The sequence below is a fragment of the Oryx dammah genome, unplaced genomic scaffold (assembly GCF_014754425.2).
Source record: "Oryx dammah isolate SB20612 unplaced genomic scaffold, SCBI_Odam_1.1 HiC_scaffold_9, whole genome shotgun sequence".
Taxonomy (NCBI): domain Eukaryota; kingdom Metazoa; phylum Chordata; class Mammalia; order Artiodactyla; family Bovidae; genus Oryx; species Oryx dammah.
The window spans coordinates 13,273,929-13,287,601 of NW_024070193.1; the positions used below are offsets into that span (position 1 = coordinate 13,273,929).

General features: G+C 54.8%; 1 protein-coding gene across 12 annotated transcripts in view; it reads left to right on the top strand.

Annotated features, from left to right (window-relative positions):
* CACNA1D (calcium voltage-gated channel subunit alpha1 D) overlaps positions 1-11,229 on the top strand; it is a 347,512-nt gene extending 336,283 nt beyond the window's left edge. For 7 of the 12 annotated variants that reach the window (XM_040247200.1, XM_040247204.1, XM_040247197.1 and 4 more), the window contains 7 exons: positions 441-808; positions 1,556-1,582; positions 3,007-3,156; positions 4,324-4,493; positions 7,360-7,481; positions 8,263-8,583; positions 9,116-11,229. In XM_040247200.1, the coding sequence (XP_040103134.1) occupies positions 441-808; positions 1,556-1,582; positions 3,007-3,156; positions 4,324-4,493; positions 7,360-7,481; positions 8,263-8,583; positions 9,116-9,409 (1,452 nt within the window). In that variant the 3' untranslated portion in view covers positions 9,410-11,229. Of the gene's footprint in view, positions 1-440; positions 809-1,555; positions 1,583-3,006; positions 3,157-4,323; positions 4,494-7,359; positions 7,482-8,262; positions 8,584-9,115 lie in introns of those variants that run through there. The other 5 variants (XM_040247206.1, XM_040247202.1, XM_040247207.1 and 2 more) reach the window with 4 other exon arrangements.
* Positions 11,230-13,673: the final 2,444 nt, after the last annotated feature.

Genomic DNA, 13,673 nt, shown 5'->3' on the forward strand with positions numbered 1-13,673 from the left:
CATCCCGGGTCCTAGCAGCTGCTGGCCCTCCCTACCTGCTCTCTCCCCACCGGGCTGGCTCTTTGGTCTGCCAGCCGGCCCTCTGCTTCCTAGCCCCTGGCCCAGAGACATGCCTGCGGCCCGGCCTCAGCTGTTGGGGCCACCAACAGCCCTGCTGGGCGAAAGTCCACTTACCTCGGAGCAACTGGAAGAGCCCCCTCGAGTGACAGCCACGTGCTTGCTCCCCAGCTCAGGAATCGGTAACCTTCCTCATTTCAGGGGGACCAGCAGCTACACACACAGGCACCCCGATCACTGAGACACTCAGATTGTTTTCCAGGGATCCTACGGAGCTTACCTAGAATTTGTTTTTCATGTAGAAAAAAAAAAATGACCTAACATAGCTAGCCTGCATCAAATATTTGTTAAATTACCTGGTGTTGTCTCCCATTATTTTGCAGAGAAATGGTGCCCTGCTTGGAAACCATGTCAATCATGTTAATAGTGATAGGAGAGATTCCCTTCAGCAGACCAATACCACCCACCGTCCCCTGCATGTCCAAAGGCCTTCAATTCCACCTGCAAGTGATACTGAGAAACCGCTGTTTCCTCCAGCAGGAAATTCGGTGTGTCATAACCATCATAACCATAATTCCATAGGAAAGCAAGTTCCCAGCTCAACAAATGCCAATCTCAATAATGCCAATATGTGCAAAGCTGCCCCTGGAAAGCGGCCCAGCATTGGGAACCTTGAGCTTGTGTCTGAAAACGGGCATCATTCCTTCCACAAGCATGGCCGTGAGCCTCACAGAAGGTGCAGTATTAAAAGGTAACGTTTCAAACGGGTTTGCACTTGGTAACATATTGTTGGCCCCAGGTGGGTCTTGCTCACTCCATCTCCATCAGAGGCGGGGGATTCCTTGTGGGTGTTTCCATGAGCACCTGTGAGTGCCCTCAGGTCCTAGCTTCTTCAGGCACTGGCCACGTGATGGTCCCAAAGGATAAAGCGCCACAGGCCAGCCTGCAGCCTGCCCCTTAACACAACATCTGCAAACTCGACCTTCCCCAACTGTCCCACAGACTCAGGGACAGGCATTGGCAAGCTTTCTCTGTGATGGGCCAGAGCGTAAACGTTTTAGAGTTGGAGCACACACAGTCTCTACTGTGACTACTCACCTATGCTGTCGTAGCGAGAAGGCTGCCATGGATAGTACGGAGACACGTGTGCAGCTGCGTCCTGATAAAGCTTTGTGGACAGTAAAATGCCAGCTTCATATAGTCACATGCAACGAACTACTTTTCTCCCTTTGATTTTGTTTCAGTCCTTTCAGTTCAGTTCAGTTGCTCGGTCGTGTCCGACTCTTCACAACCCCATGGACTGCAGCACGCCAGCCCATTAAAAAGTCTAGCTAGTGGGTCTTAGAGAAACAGATGACGGCCTATATTTGGCTGGGAACCACAGTTTGCTGAGTCTGGCTCTGGGGAGTAACTTGATATATCCTTTGTGTAAAGTTTGCTGGAAATATTTTAACTTTTATTTTCTCCCTCCCTCCCATGTTATGCCTTTCCTGGATAGAACCCGCTATTATGAAACTTACATTAGGTATGTGCTCGTTGCCTGTGTTTGTGTGTTAAATGCTGTGTGTTCCCTGTGGGACCAGAGGGCCTCTCCAGTGCTGGGAGGTGACTGTGCCCTGAGAGCCAGCTCGCCTAGTGTAGGGTGGTCTGGCCCCGGGCTGTGGATGCAGAGCCTTCAGATCCGTATCTGCAGAGACTGGGTTACCATCCAGGGGCCCACATTCCCATGCCATGTGCCCACAGCTGTAGCCCCACCAGCCTCAGCACAGTGCTGGGGGAGCAGACCTGGGGAGCTGGGCAGTCGTTCTACTCTGTGGGGTTGAGCCTTTTGTGGGGGCTTTGTGAAAGCATGACCCCTCACCTCCTGAAGAGCAGGGCCTTTATCTGCCTACGTGCAGAGTGCCCTGCTCCCCGCGTGTTGAGCCCAGTGGACTTGTGGGTGGGATGGTCATTGTGTTGGGGATGGGGACGATCCACCTCCGGGTTTACTGATCATCAAGGGGGAAGTCATTGGGGCTGGAGGAGGGTGGGAGAGGGTGAAGAGCTTGGAGGACCCAGAGTCTTCTGTTTGGAGAGGAGCGACAGCACAGCACCCGGCTGCCTGTGCTGAGGGCTGAGGCCAGGACCTCTGGGTTTCAGGGCATCATCACATGACTGTCCTGGGTCAGAGCCGTCTTTGGAAAATGCAGCAGGTGTTGTCCAGGAGAGTCTCTCTCCCCAGGACACAGTACACAAAGCTCCTGTCAGCCTTCCTAGGTCAGGGGCTCCAGGCTCTGAAGTTACCCTGGGCTGGGGCCTGCGCCTCCCGGGGACCGAAGCAGGCGGCCCGGGAGCCCATCGCCCCAGGTCTCCAGGTCCGTTCTCTTGCTGCTTTCCCAAACTGCATCTACTCTGTGGGTTCCCAGGCAGCCTCTGAGGGCAGTGGATTGGTGCTGGCATTGTCAAGGCGCCGAGAGAGAAAGCCCTTCCTGGTGTCTACGTGCATGCACACACACACCACACACCCCCACACCCCACACACACACTCTACACACACTGCCCCCCACCCCCGCCCACACCACACACACACCACACACACCCACACAGTTCCCCCCACACATACACCCCCACACCCCATACACACTCTAACGCACTCCCCCCACCCCCACCCACAACACACACCACACACCCACACACAGTCCCCCCCACACCCACACCCCACACACACTCTAACGCACTCCCCCCACCCCCACCCACAACACACACACACACCCCTCCACACAGGCATGCACACACCTAGCCGCATGCATGCACACACGTCCACCACCACTGCCAGAGGCAGCAGCAGAGTCTAGCCCCGCCCCGAGGCAGGAGCACTCCGCAGGCAGGGATTCTCTGGCCACCGCGAGGCACGGCCGGAGGAGCTGCCGCCGCCCACCCGGCCACTCAGCCCCACTCTCCGCACTGCAGGTCTGACTCAGGAGACGAGCAGTTCCCGACAATTTGCCGGGAGGACCCGGAGATACACAGCTACTTCAGGGACCCCTGCTGCCCAGGGGAGCAGGAGTATTTCAGCAGCGAGGAGTACTGTGAGGATGACAGCTCACCCACTGGGAGCAGGTGAGGGCTCCGTCGCCCAGGGACTGTCCTGGCAGCAGGGGCATGGTCCCCAGGCTGGCGAGTGGTGGAGTGAGGGCCGTTCCTTCAGGCCTGAAGGCTGGGACTCATCAGCCCAGAGGTTGGGCTGGGCTTCACGAACAGCTCCTGCCTCTCGCTCCCATCAAGGGGTTCTCTCCTGGAGGTGAGGGGATGAGAGGTCAGAGGGGCATCACTCAGCAGATGAGCCTCCTGGGCTTCTGTCCTGAAGAAGGGTGGGTGGGATAAAGTGGGCATTTGCTGTAGGACACGTATGGATAGCAGTTGGTACAGGGGCACAAAGGCCATCCACCTCTTCCCCATGGACTGCATCTCACCGTGAATGGGGCCCATCAAAGTGGACGTGTCTGTGCAGCGAGGCCCCTTCTGACCTCTGAGATGGTGTTAAATGCCAGCCTCATGCTCCAGGCCTGCCACAGCCAGACCCCCACTCCCTCTACTCTCCACCCTGTCCTCCCGTGGGCCTCGGGATGTCTGACTTCATGAACCACTGGTTCTGAGCCAACCACATTCTCGGTTTCCTTCTTCAGGGCCGTGGCTCGGAGCACCATGCCTTGGATGCTCTTCCCCACCTCCACTGGCCTGACCCCACCCCCTGCAAGGGCCTGCTCCTCCCTCCCCCAACTGGAACTGAAAGGACCCCCACCCCTAGAGCTCATGGCCCACCCCAAGCCCTGTCTTCCAGCGCTAACGTTCTCTAGCCTACATTAGAATTTTGTGTGCGTGGGGTATTGGCTCTGCTCCCTGAGAGTGGGGGCTGTGCTTCATGCTTTTCTTGTCCCAGGCGCCACCTTCCCGCCACCACCTAGCCACTGGTAGCTCCTCGGAAGAGGGTTCTCTGGGGGAAAGTGGGGCTAGCCCAGCCTGCAAGGCACCCACAGTCCACATCTGAGCCAGGACTGAGGCCACCCAGGGAGGGAAAGCACAGGCGCCTTGCTCCTCACAGGCCTGCCCTCCGAAGCATTCCTGTAGCAGCCCTTGTCCTCCGTCTAGAATCTTCTGTGGAGCCGAGGGCTGCATTCTCAGCTAGTCCTGCTGTGTCCAAGGTGGCAGCAGTGGACTGTGGATGTGGGCTTGTTAACTGGGCTCTCACGTGTCCGTGCTCTCTCTCCTGGCCTTCTTGGCCACCAGGCAAAGCTACGGCTGCGGCTACTATAACCGGTACCCAGGCAGCAGCTTGGACTTCGAGCGGCCTCGAGGCTACCATCACCCCCAAAGCTTCTCAGAGGACGATGACTCGCCCGTTGGCTACGATTCCCGGAGGTCTCCGAGGCGACGCCTACTACCTCCTACCCCTACATGTGAGGCCAGATTTTTTGTTTGGGATCCAGGCTCGCAGAGGGTAGTGTGTCTGTCTGCCTGCCCCAGCCCGGGGGGTGGGCCGGACATGGTCAGGGACCTTCAGTCCTCAACACCAGCCCACTGGATGGAGAGGCTGTTTGTTTTCTTTTCTTCCTCATCCACGTGCCACATGGTAGGGCTGGAAGTGCTCCAGCGCTGAGAACAGGGAAGGCGGTGTGGGCTCCATGGTTGCACAGTTTGTAGCACTTGATGTGGGGCTTTCTGGGCACATCGTCGTTGCCTTTGAGCTTGGGGTCTGCCCTGATGGGTAGGCAAGTCCTGCACCATGGTGTCGACAGGCTCACTCCCCAGATGGGCCTGCCTGCTGAGTGGACTTGAGCCCAAGTCTCTTACCAAGGCCCAGGGCTCTGAGGAGCGTGTGAGGGTCTGTGGTGCCCATGCCTCCTCCTGTCTCACCTCACGGCCCTCTTCTCCCCCACCTTTGCCTTGGTCTGCCAGTGCCCCTGCTGGGGCCTTGGTGGTGACCACTAGGGTAGGCACTCCCATCCCAGGGCCGGGGAATCCCATCCTGCAGAGAAGGGGCAGGGGCCAGCTGGTTTTTGGGTACATGTGGCATCACCAGTACTGCCAAGAGAGCTGGGTTACCCCCAGTGAGGACCGGGGCTGGGGAAAGAGATAAAGCAGCAGCTCCTGCCATCTCCTGGCTGGGCAGCTTGATTTTGGACATGTGGACATTTTGCTGATGGTTAAGGGATATCCACTTCTGGCTTTGCTGAGGAATGAGGTGTATTTTGGGGTAGGACTCTATAATCAGTCACCAGAAATAAATGAGACACATCGGCTCTGAGTCTGCCATCTCTGTGCATAGTAACAAGTTCAGCTGGGTGGTGCCCAGGCCTGTCTCTCCCCAGCTGTCAGCGTCCTGTGGGCAAGTGCAATCAGACCCATATCCATGGTTAATATTTAATTTCACAGCCCCAAACACAAGCTGCTGAACAGAGCAGTGCTGGGCTCTGTCAGTCCTGGATGGCGCCTGTGCAGGTGGGGCTGAGCCCCGGGCCCCGTGAGTGCCACTGCCCTCCTGTGACCGCCTTTTCTCCCTTGGGTGGTCATGATCGTCCATGAGTCAAGGACGCTGAGTGGGCAGCTGGCTGCCCTCTTTATTTATAAGCGTGAATAGGTGAAATGCATTGTATTTGCTCTCCTGCCCATGTATTCAGATCTCGGGCAGGGAGACCAATGGAACTCCTATGTGCTCAGCTCCAGAGAGGTTGCTCTCTGCATTAGGGCTGGTTGTGCAGAGCAAATAAGATGACAGGCGTAGGTGGATCCCTTTTCAAAACTGAAAGGTGCTCTCTGAATGGTGGAGGTGGTAGTTTTCCTTTCTTGGCTTGAGCCTCTGGTCCCACCACCTGACCTGGGAGGAAGCTAGAGGTGGTGCTAACCTGGGAACTCTGTCCTTCTCTTAGAACACTTGAGTTTGGCCCCAGGCAGCATGTGGGAGGAAGGCCATCTGGAGTGGATGGCAGGTGTCCATGTTCCCCAGACGCAGCTAGACCAGGAGGCCCAGCAGGCTGCATGGTGTACAGCGGGCCTGCGAGACAGGCTGGTTGTCTGTAGGGTTTCCCGCCTGGTTGAGCAGTGGCTGGCATGGGCTATCTCTGGTATCCATGCACTTTTGGAGCCAGACCTCCACCAAGAGGGCTCTGCTGCTTCACGTGCCTCCCAGGATGCCCACAGGGGCTCCCCAGGCTGGTCCCTGCAGTTTTCCAGTGTAAGAGTCAGGGGTGTGTGGAGTTGTGCTAGGGTAGGATAAATGCCCTGTGAGCTTAGAAAGCAGAGTTCAAGAAAGGAATGTCAAGGTGACTCAATGCTGCCTTGCAGGCCACCGGTAACAAGAGGTGTCCTGGGGAGCCCTCTGGCCTGTGCACAGGGGCCCAGAATTTAGACTGATCTCCTGGGCCTGGCACGCTGGGGGGCCTCAAGCCTGGATCACCTCGTCATCACTCAGCCTGTGTAGAAGCCTCTGTTTGGAGTGGCTGTTAACAGGACATGCATAGGTGCTCAGGCATGTCTGACTCTGTGCGACCCAACAGACTGTAGCCCACCAGGCTCCTCTGTCCATGGGATTTCCCAGGCAAGAATACTGGAGTGGGTTCACATTTCCTTCTCCAGGGGATCTTCCTGACCCAGGGATCGAACCCGTGTCTCCTGTGTCTCCTGCATCGGCAGGCAGATTCTTTACCATTGCGCCACTTGGGAAGCCTGTTTGTGGTCTATTAAGGACAACTAGCCACGTTCTTTGTAGTTCAAGGTGTCCTTTCCTGTGTGTTCTGTCTTCCCGGCTAGGGAAGCTGGGTCTTTGCCCCACAGGGGATCTGCCTGTTATCTGGCTGAGCTGTTAGGGCAGGTAGCAGACAGAAGGGTGGTCACAGCCTGGGAGCACCCACGGGACACTCCGGCCCCAGGGATGCTTGGGAAGAGGAGCACAGGCAGCCGGCAGGCACCTGTGGGTTCTCCAGTGAGGTCATGTACTTGACCTGAGACGCTGCGTCCCTGCCACGTGCAGGGCCAGGGGCCTCGAGTCAGAGCATGGCTCTCTGGCTTCTCCTGAGAGAACAGCTGTGTGGGGGCCGAGACATTAACTTGCTCTTTTTGGAAACACCCCTCAGTTGGGCTGCTTTCTCTTCCTGAAGTTCTGAGACAACCCCCCACCCCCGCCACCATGCCTAGTGCTTTTCTCTGGATGCCGTGCTTGCTTCCTCCTGGGCCCCCGCTGCTGGACATCCAGGTGGGCCGCCCTGACCCCCAGAGCCCAGGGCCTGACAGCTGGTTCCAGTGTCACACGTGTGCTTCACTTCTCAGCCCCACGCAGGTCCTCCTTCAACTTCGAGTGCCTGCGCCGGCAGAGCAGCCAGGAGGAGGTCCCGCCGTCGCCCGCCTTCCCGCCCCGCACGGCCCTGCCTCTGCACCTGATGCAGCAACAGGTGAGCCGGCCCCCAGGGCAGCTCCAGGGAAGGGACCCCAGTGTCCTGAGCACATAAACACTAGCTGCCGCCTCAGAGTTTCTGTTCTGGTCTTTCTGCCAACCTTGTCCCTTTTTGCCTTCCATTTTTTACATTAATTGCTGTGTCCTACTCTGTTGTGGATGGAGGACAAACCTTGGGAAGGCCCCAGGCATCACATGCCACACACTAAGTAGGCATGGGGGTCCCCGCGGGCTTGTGTGTGCTTCCCTTGGCTGATCCCGGCTTCTGACTTGGCCACAGACCTGGCCTCACTGTCCCCTGTGCCCCTTGCAGAGAAGGATGCAGGGCAGGCCTGCCGTGGCACTGCTGTAGTTGGAAGAAGCAGGCTTGTACCGGTGGTGCTTCTGAGCAGAGTGCCAGCTGCAGACGAGTTGCCCGTGAGAGAACCAACCCATTTCTCTGAGCGCTGGGTGCCGTCAGCTTGCCCTAAGTGCACTTCCCATCAAACCCAGAGTCATCCAGGTGGCATGTTTGTACTCCACGACTTGTGTGTCTTCTTCATGCTTCTAAGAAATTTCATGAATAACTGATTACCACCTGGGGATCAGGAGACAGATTGGGGGCAAAAGAAAACACAGTCTGCTAGACAGCCAAGTTTTTACAGCCAGTTCATTGAATTACTCAGAGTGCTGTATCCTTTGGAAGCCCCTATAAACCAGGGCCTTGAGCCTGGCCTGTTCTGAGGGCACCCGAGGCTGGGACCCCTGAGGACCTCACCCCGCTTCCTCTATCTCCTCAGATCATGGCAGTCGCCGGCCTAGATTCCAGTAAAGCCCAGAAGTACTCACCAAGCCACTCCACCCGGTCGTGGGCCACCCCTCCGGCCACGCCGTCGTATCGGGACTGGACGCCGTGCTATACCCCGCTGATCCAGGTCGAGCGGCCAGAGGCCCCAGACCAGGTCAATGGCAGCCTCCCATCCCTGCACCGCAGCTCATGGTACACGGACGAGCCCAGCGTCTCCTATCGGACGTTCACACCAGCCAGCCTGACCGTCCCCAGCAGCTTCCACAACAAGAACAGCGACAAGCAGAGGAGCGCCGACAGCCTGGTGGAGGCAGTGAGTGTGGCCGCAACGTCTGCACGGGAGGGACGGTGGCACCGGGGAGGTGGTCCTGCAGGCGGGTGGGCTCCGGAGCCAGGATGCCTCTTCTGAACCTGGACAACCACCCACTTCTTAGCAGCAAGGATGGTGCTTAAAGCACAAGTATGAAAACATCATGCCAGCTACCAGAGACTGGCATGCTGCAGTCCATGGGGTCGCAAGAGTCGGACATGACTTAGCTACTAAACCATAGAAACACCACCCCTGGTGGGTTTCATCAGCTGGGTGCACCTAGGATTGTGTATGTTAGTCGCAGAAATAGGACTTGTTTATTCGGAAACATTTGTCCCCCGTGGGTTTGACTCTTGTCGGGCCATGTGCAGTATTTGAGCTCCTTTAGATCCCCGTTTACCTCCAGGCTTAGTTACCCTGAAGGGGGTCTTGCCGATAGGACTGGCTGGGTCCCAACAGCATATCGTGCCGTCAGTGCATGGGGTGGTCTTTCTGTCATTCTGCGTCTATGCCCCTGATCCTCTTCTCTGTACAGGTTCTGATATCTGAAGGCTTAGGACGGTACGCGAGGGACCCAAAGTTTGTGTCGGCGACAAAACACGAAATCGCCGACGCCTGTGACTTAACCATCGACGAGATGGAGAGTGCAGCCAGCACCCTGCTGAACGGGAACGTGCATCCCCGGGCCAATGGAGACGTGGGCCCCGTTTCACACAGGCAAGACTATGAGCTCCAGGACTTCGGGCCTGGCTATAGCGACGAGGAGCCGGACCCTGGGAGGGACGAGGAGGACCTGGCAGACGAGATGATTTGCATCACCGCCCTGTAGCCCCTCCAGGGGGCCGCTGACAGGCTCTGGCCCCAAGGTGGGGCACCGGAGGGCCAGGGGAGAAGTGCCTCGTAGTTAGGAGGATTTAGGCACTAGCGTGGAGTCCCTATTCGCAGTTAGAATTTTGTAACAAGTGATGTCATGCCTCAAGGAAGCCATAAAGCTGGCAGGGGACAGCCGTGCCCCGGCTGGTGGGCGAGGGCGGGTCCAGCCCTCCTGGAGAGGACCAGCGAGGAGGGTCAGACGAGCCCTGCTGGCTTGTGCGCAGCGTTCGCCTGCCGCCCGCAGGCGTGGGGTGGGAGAGGTTTAAAGGCGATGACGATCACCACACCTGTGTCATTACCTCGGCCATCGGTCTAGCATATCAGACGTTCACTGGGCCCAGCATATCCATTTTTAAACCCTTTCCCCCCCCCAAAAAACCACACTGCTTCCTGATTCCTGTTCAGCTGTTCTGAAATACAGTGTGTACGTCAGGACCAGCCTACCAGCCGTCATCCTGGGAGGGGAAGCAGGACCCTGTAAGCAGGGTTTTCTGTGACGTGATGCCAGTTTACAGGCAGGAGAGCGTCGCTCCGACAGTCAGATTTCTGACTGTGAGGCTAAGGGCAACTGTAAACTGGAATAATACTGCACTCGCAACCAGGTAAACTTAGATACGCTAGTTTGTTTAAAAATTATAGATTTACTGTACATGACTTGTAATATACTATAATTTGTATTTGTAAAGAGATGGTCTATATTTTGTAATTATGGTACCGTATTTGAAATGCAGCAATATCCATGGGTCCTAATAACTGTAGTTCCCCACTGAAATCTAGAAACTATTAGTATTTTTACTTGGGCTATACAGAAGTATAATAGAAGAAACAGAGCCAATTCTCATTTATTCAGTGAAAAATCTTTTGGGGGTACAATCTTTAGTTCAGAGGAACTTGACAGTACAGAGATTTTTCTAAAATATTTTGAGTCACTATAAATCTATCTTTACACAAGAGATGCCAGAGGACTATTTGCAGTCTTTTCTTTGGGCAGGGGTTCTGTGATTTGATATTGTAACTTTTGATCCACCATGGGTTGCAACTGTCTTTTGTTTTCCTTTAATAACCCCTCCGATGAGTTCACTGCAGAGGAGGTCGAGCTGGTTACTCGGACCCTGTGGCATTCATTCACAGTCATGGTTTTCTCAGCTGCCCCACAGGATATTCTTTGCAGAAATAATGGCAGTGGTGAATGAAGTCTCTCTGCTGCTGTCCCCCCGGGACTGGTAAGGCTGTGCATCTGAGGAAATAAGAGTGCTGGAGGCTGGGGGACCGCGGAGGCAGAGGAGGATCTTACACGACTAGAGGTCGGGGTCTGTACAAATCGAATTGCTGCCTTTTTACAAAACATTGCTATGCTGTGTGCTCTCTTTGAGGGCTTTTATATGCAACTGAATGAGGGCTGAAGTTTTCCCTAGAATGCACTCTCACTCCCATTCTACTTCTCGATGAAAACCCACTTTGGGATCATCAGACCCATCAAGGCTTCCTTTTCTGTTCACAGAATTATGCCGACTTTGTTGAGTTACCGTGGCAGGGATTCCCTGCAGTCAAAAACACTAGTAGCAGTTTTTGGTTCAAAATTTTTAAAGAATACATGACCTGTTAATGTTAGTTTTCTTGTTTTGTTTTTTTTTTTTTTTTTGTAAATAACACTTTGTTATGAAGACCTTACAAACCTCTTCTTAAAGACATTCTTACTCCAGATCCAGGCAAAAACTTCAAGGTTTGTAAATGACTATTTCCTGACATAAATTCTTTTTTATTAAAATGCAAAACGATCTTCAGAATAAAGCCGTGTAATAATTTTATTGTATTTGGGAGCTCTCCTTGCACAGAGCTGGCACTTGCCAGCGACAGCATCCGGAGGAACAGGCGCTCTGTGAGGGCACTGCTGTAATGATGTAGATTTTCTCTTATTCTCGTGGCACCTAGGTGCCAGTGGTAACTTAATGCCAGTTGCAGACAGCACCATTCTCCTAAAGGGCTAACCCACGGTCACCGTCGTTCTGGACGCCATCTCTCCACCAAGTGTTGGTCTTACTGTGTGGCTTCCCACTGTTAGTCCAAAACTGTCCTACCAGGACCAAGTTTCCTGGCACAGTCAGTGACCTTTGCTAGTCAGCACTTAACGTGGCATTTTTACAGACTGCACCACTCCTAATATCTGTCTGCATTACACCTGGTTCAACTGCTCGTCTGACATTAAATTTTTCTTTGTTAAGAAAAATTTGAGGTTGTAGAACATGGTTTCTTTTCTTTCAGGAAACTTTAAATGTCTCTCCTTTTTAGTTCCCCTCCCATCCCCTAAAAAAGTAGTCATCTTAGGGTTGTCCCCAGGAATAGTACATGAAGTCTCTTTCACCACGTGTTGTCCATAATGTCACAAAACGGAAACGGCAAGCACGAACCTCGTTAACTGTGGTCTCTGTGATTTCCATCCAGACATCTGGGCCACACAGCACCTCCCAGCCTGACTCTGAAATATTTCAGAATCAGCTGGTGGCTGGGACAGGCAACTTGTGTAGGCCCTAGAAGCTTTCTTGGTGCACAGAATGGGTTTAACATGTGTGATGGACCGCTTTATGTTGGATGCCACGCTTGTGAGAAAAACCAGAGCAGTTTATTTTGTGCTGTTTATGCTTCACAGTCCTAAGTGTCTTTGCCCATTGCCTGTTTTCCTGCAAAGGTTTTTATTGTTAGGACGGTGGTCAGTTTGTTCTGAAAGCTGTTAGTTTCACACAGAGTTCCAAGCTCCTTTATTAGCCTCTCCTGACTCAGAAACAAGACTCCAACTATGCCTTCATTTGTGGAAAAAGCTTTTATTTCTCTAAAATGATATTCCTTCTCTACTGGGGATCCAAGAGAGCAGGCAAGAAAGAGAGGCAGGCCCGAGGCCCTTGCTTCCAAGCAGAGAACAGGAGTGAGCGTGGCCGTGAGGGCGCCTTGTGGGGATGGAGGCAGGAGAGGCCATGGGAGGCTGCCTGAGTCTCAAGACAGGGCTAGCAGAGAAAGGTGTGTGTGTGTTTTTCTGGTTTCTAAAAGAAGGGTGCCTAGGTATTTGATCTGATGATAAGTTGTTCAGCGGAACTATGACATGCCCTTTGGGTGGAGGAACATGGTTTGACTAAGGAGACTCTATTTGAATTTATGGAAAAGACTCCTGCAGCCTGCACAAGGGCTGTGTTTCTAGGTGCCAGAGTCCCACTGCTGGGACCCACCCTTCGGTGGTCACCTGCAGGCAGGCCGCTGCTCTAGCTGGGTGTCTGGCTCTTACTCTACCAGGAGGAATCCTTTGCTGATGAAGAGGTTCACACACGGGCTTCTTCAGTGGGGTCTGTGTCCCGCAGACCCTGCCCATCGGCACATATACCACTTCTGTTAGGCTTTGTCAACCGTTCTGGGACGTGTATGTTCTCCTGTTCGGGGGGCACTGCAGGCTTTCTGCTAAGGGGCTGAACAGGTGTCTTTGCAGTTCCTCTAGAGGCCGAGTGCCCTCCATGCCCTTCGGGCCTGCCTGACTGGCTCACCCTCCTTGATTCCAGTCGGCACTTCCCTCCCCTCTCTGGCCTCCTGAGGCAACAGCCCCCTTTCTTTCTGCAGGCAACGGTTCCTTTGTGGCGCTGGACCCTTCAGACAGCTGGTGGTTAGGACACGGGCCACTGCTCCACTCTGCCTGGCCAGCCAGCACTTACGGCTTGAGGGGGCAGCTGCCTCAGATAGAATATTCTATCTGAAGTCTGGACCCCAATAGCAGTTTCTCGTTGGGTGTCGGCTGTATGACACTCATGCTTCTCTCCTGTGAAACGTACCTGTGTGTGCAGCAGTATTGTGTGATGGTATGCAACAAGCGGGAGAGGGGCCTCGGTGCCCCACAGTATGGGCCCCCCCTTCCCCATGTGGTTTTGCTCACCTACACATGCACCCAGCCTATCAGCTGCTGTCTCAGAGGCCAAAGGCACCAGACAGTGCAGGTCTGAATGGCCACGTCACCTGCCATGCCCCCCCAGAGCGGGTCAGTTCAGTCACAGGCTGGGAGGTGTCACTTCGTGGCCCTCAGAGCGGGGGTCAGCACCCACCCTCCTGGGGCCCTTCACCCCTGCCAGCGGCTCCCAGACCCAGAAGAGGCCTGTGGGCAGGTGGGGGCCTCTCTAGGAGACAGACGTCTCTTGACAGAATTTTCTCTCTTGACCCTCCGCTGGAACAGAAGATAAAGACACAGG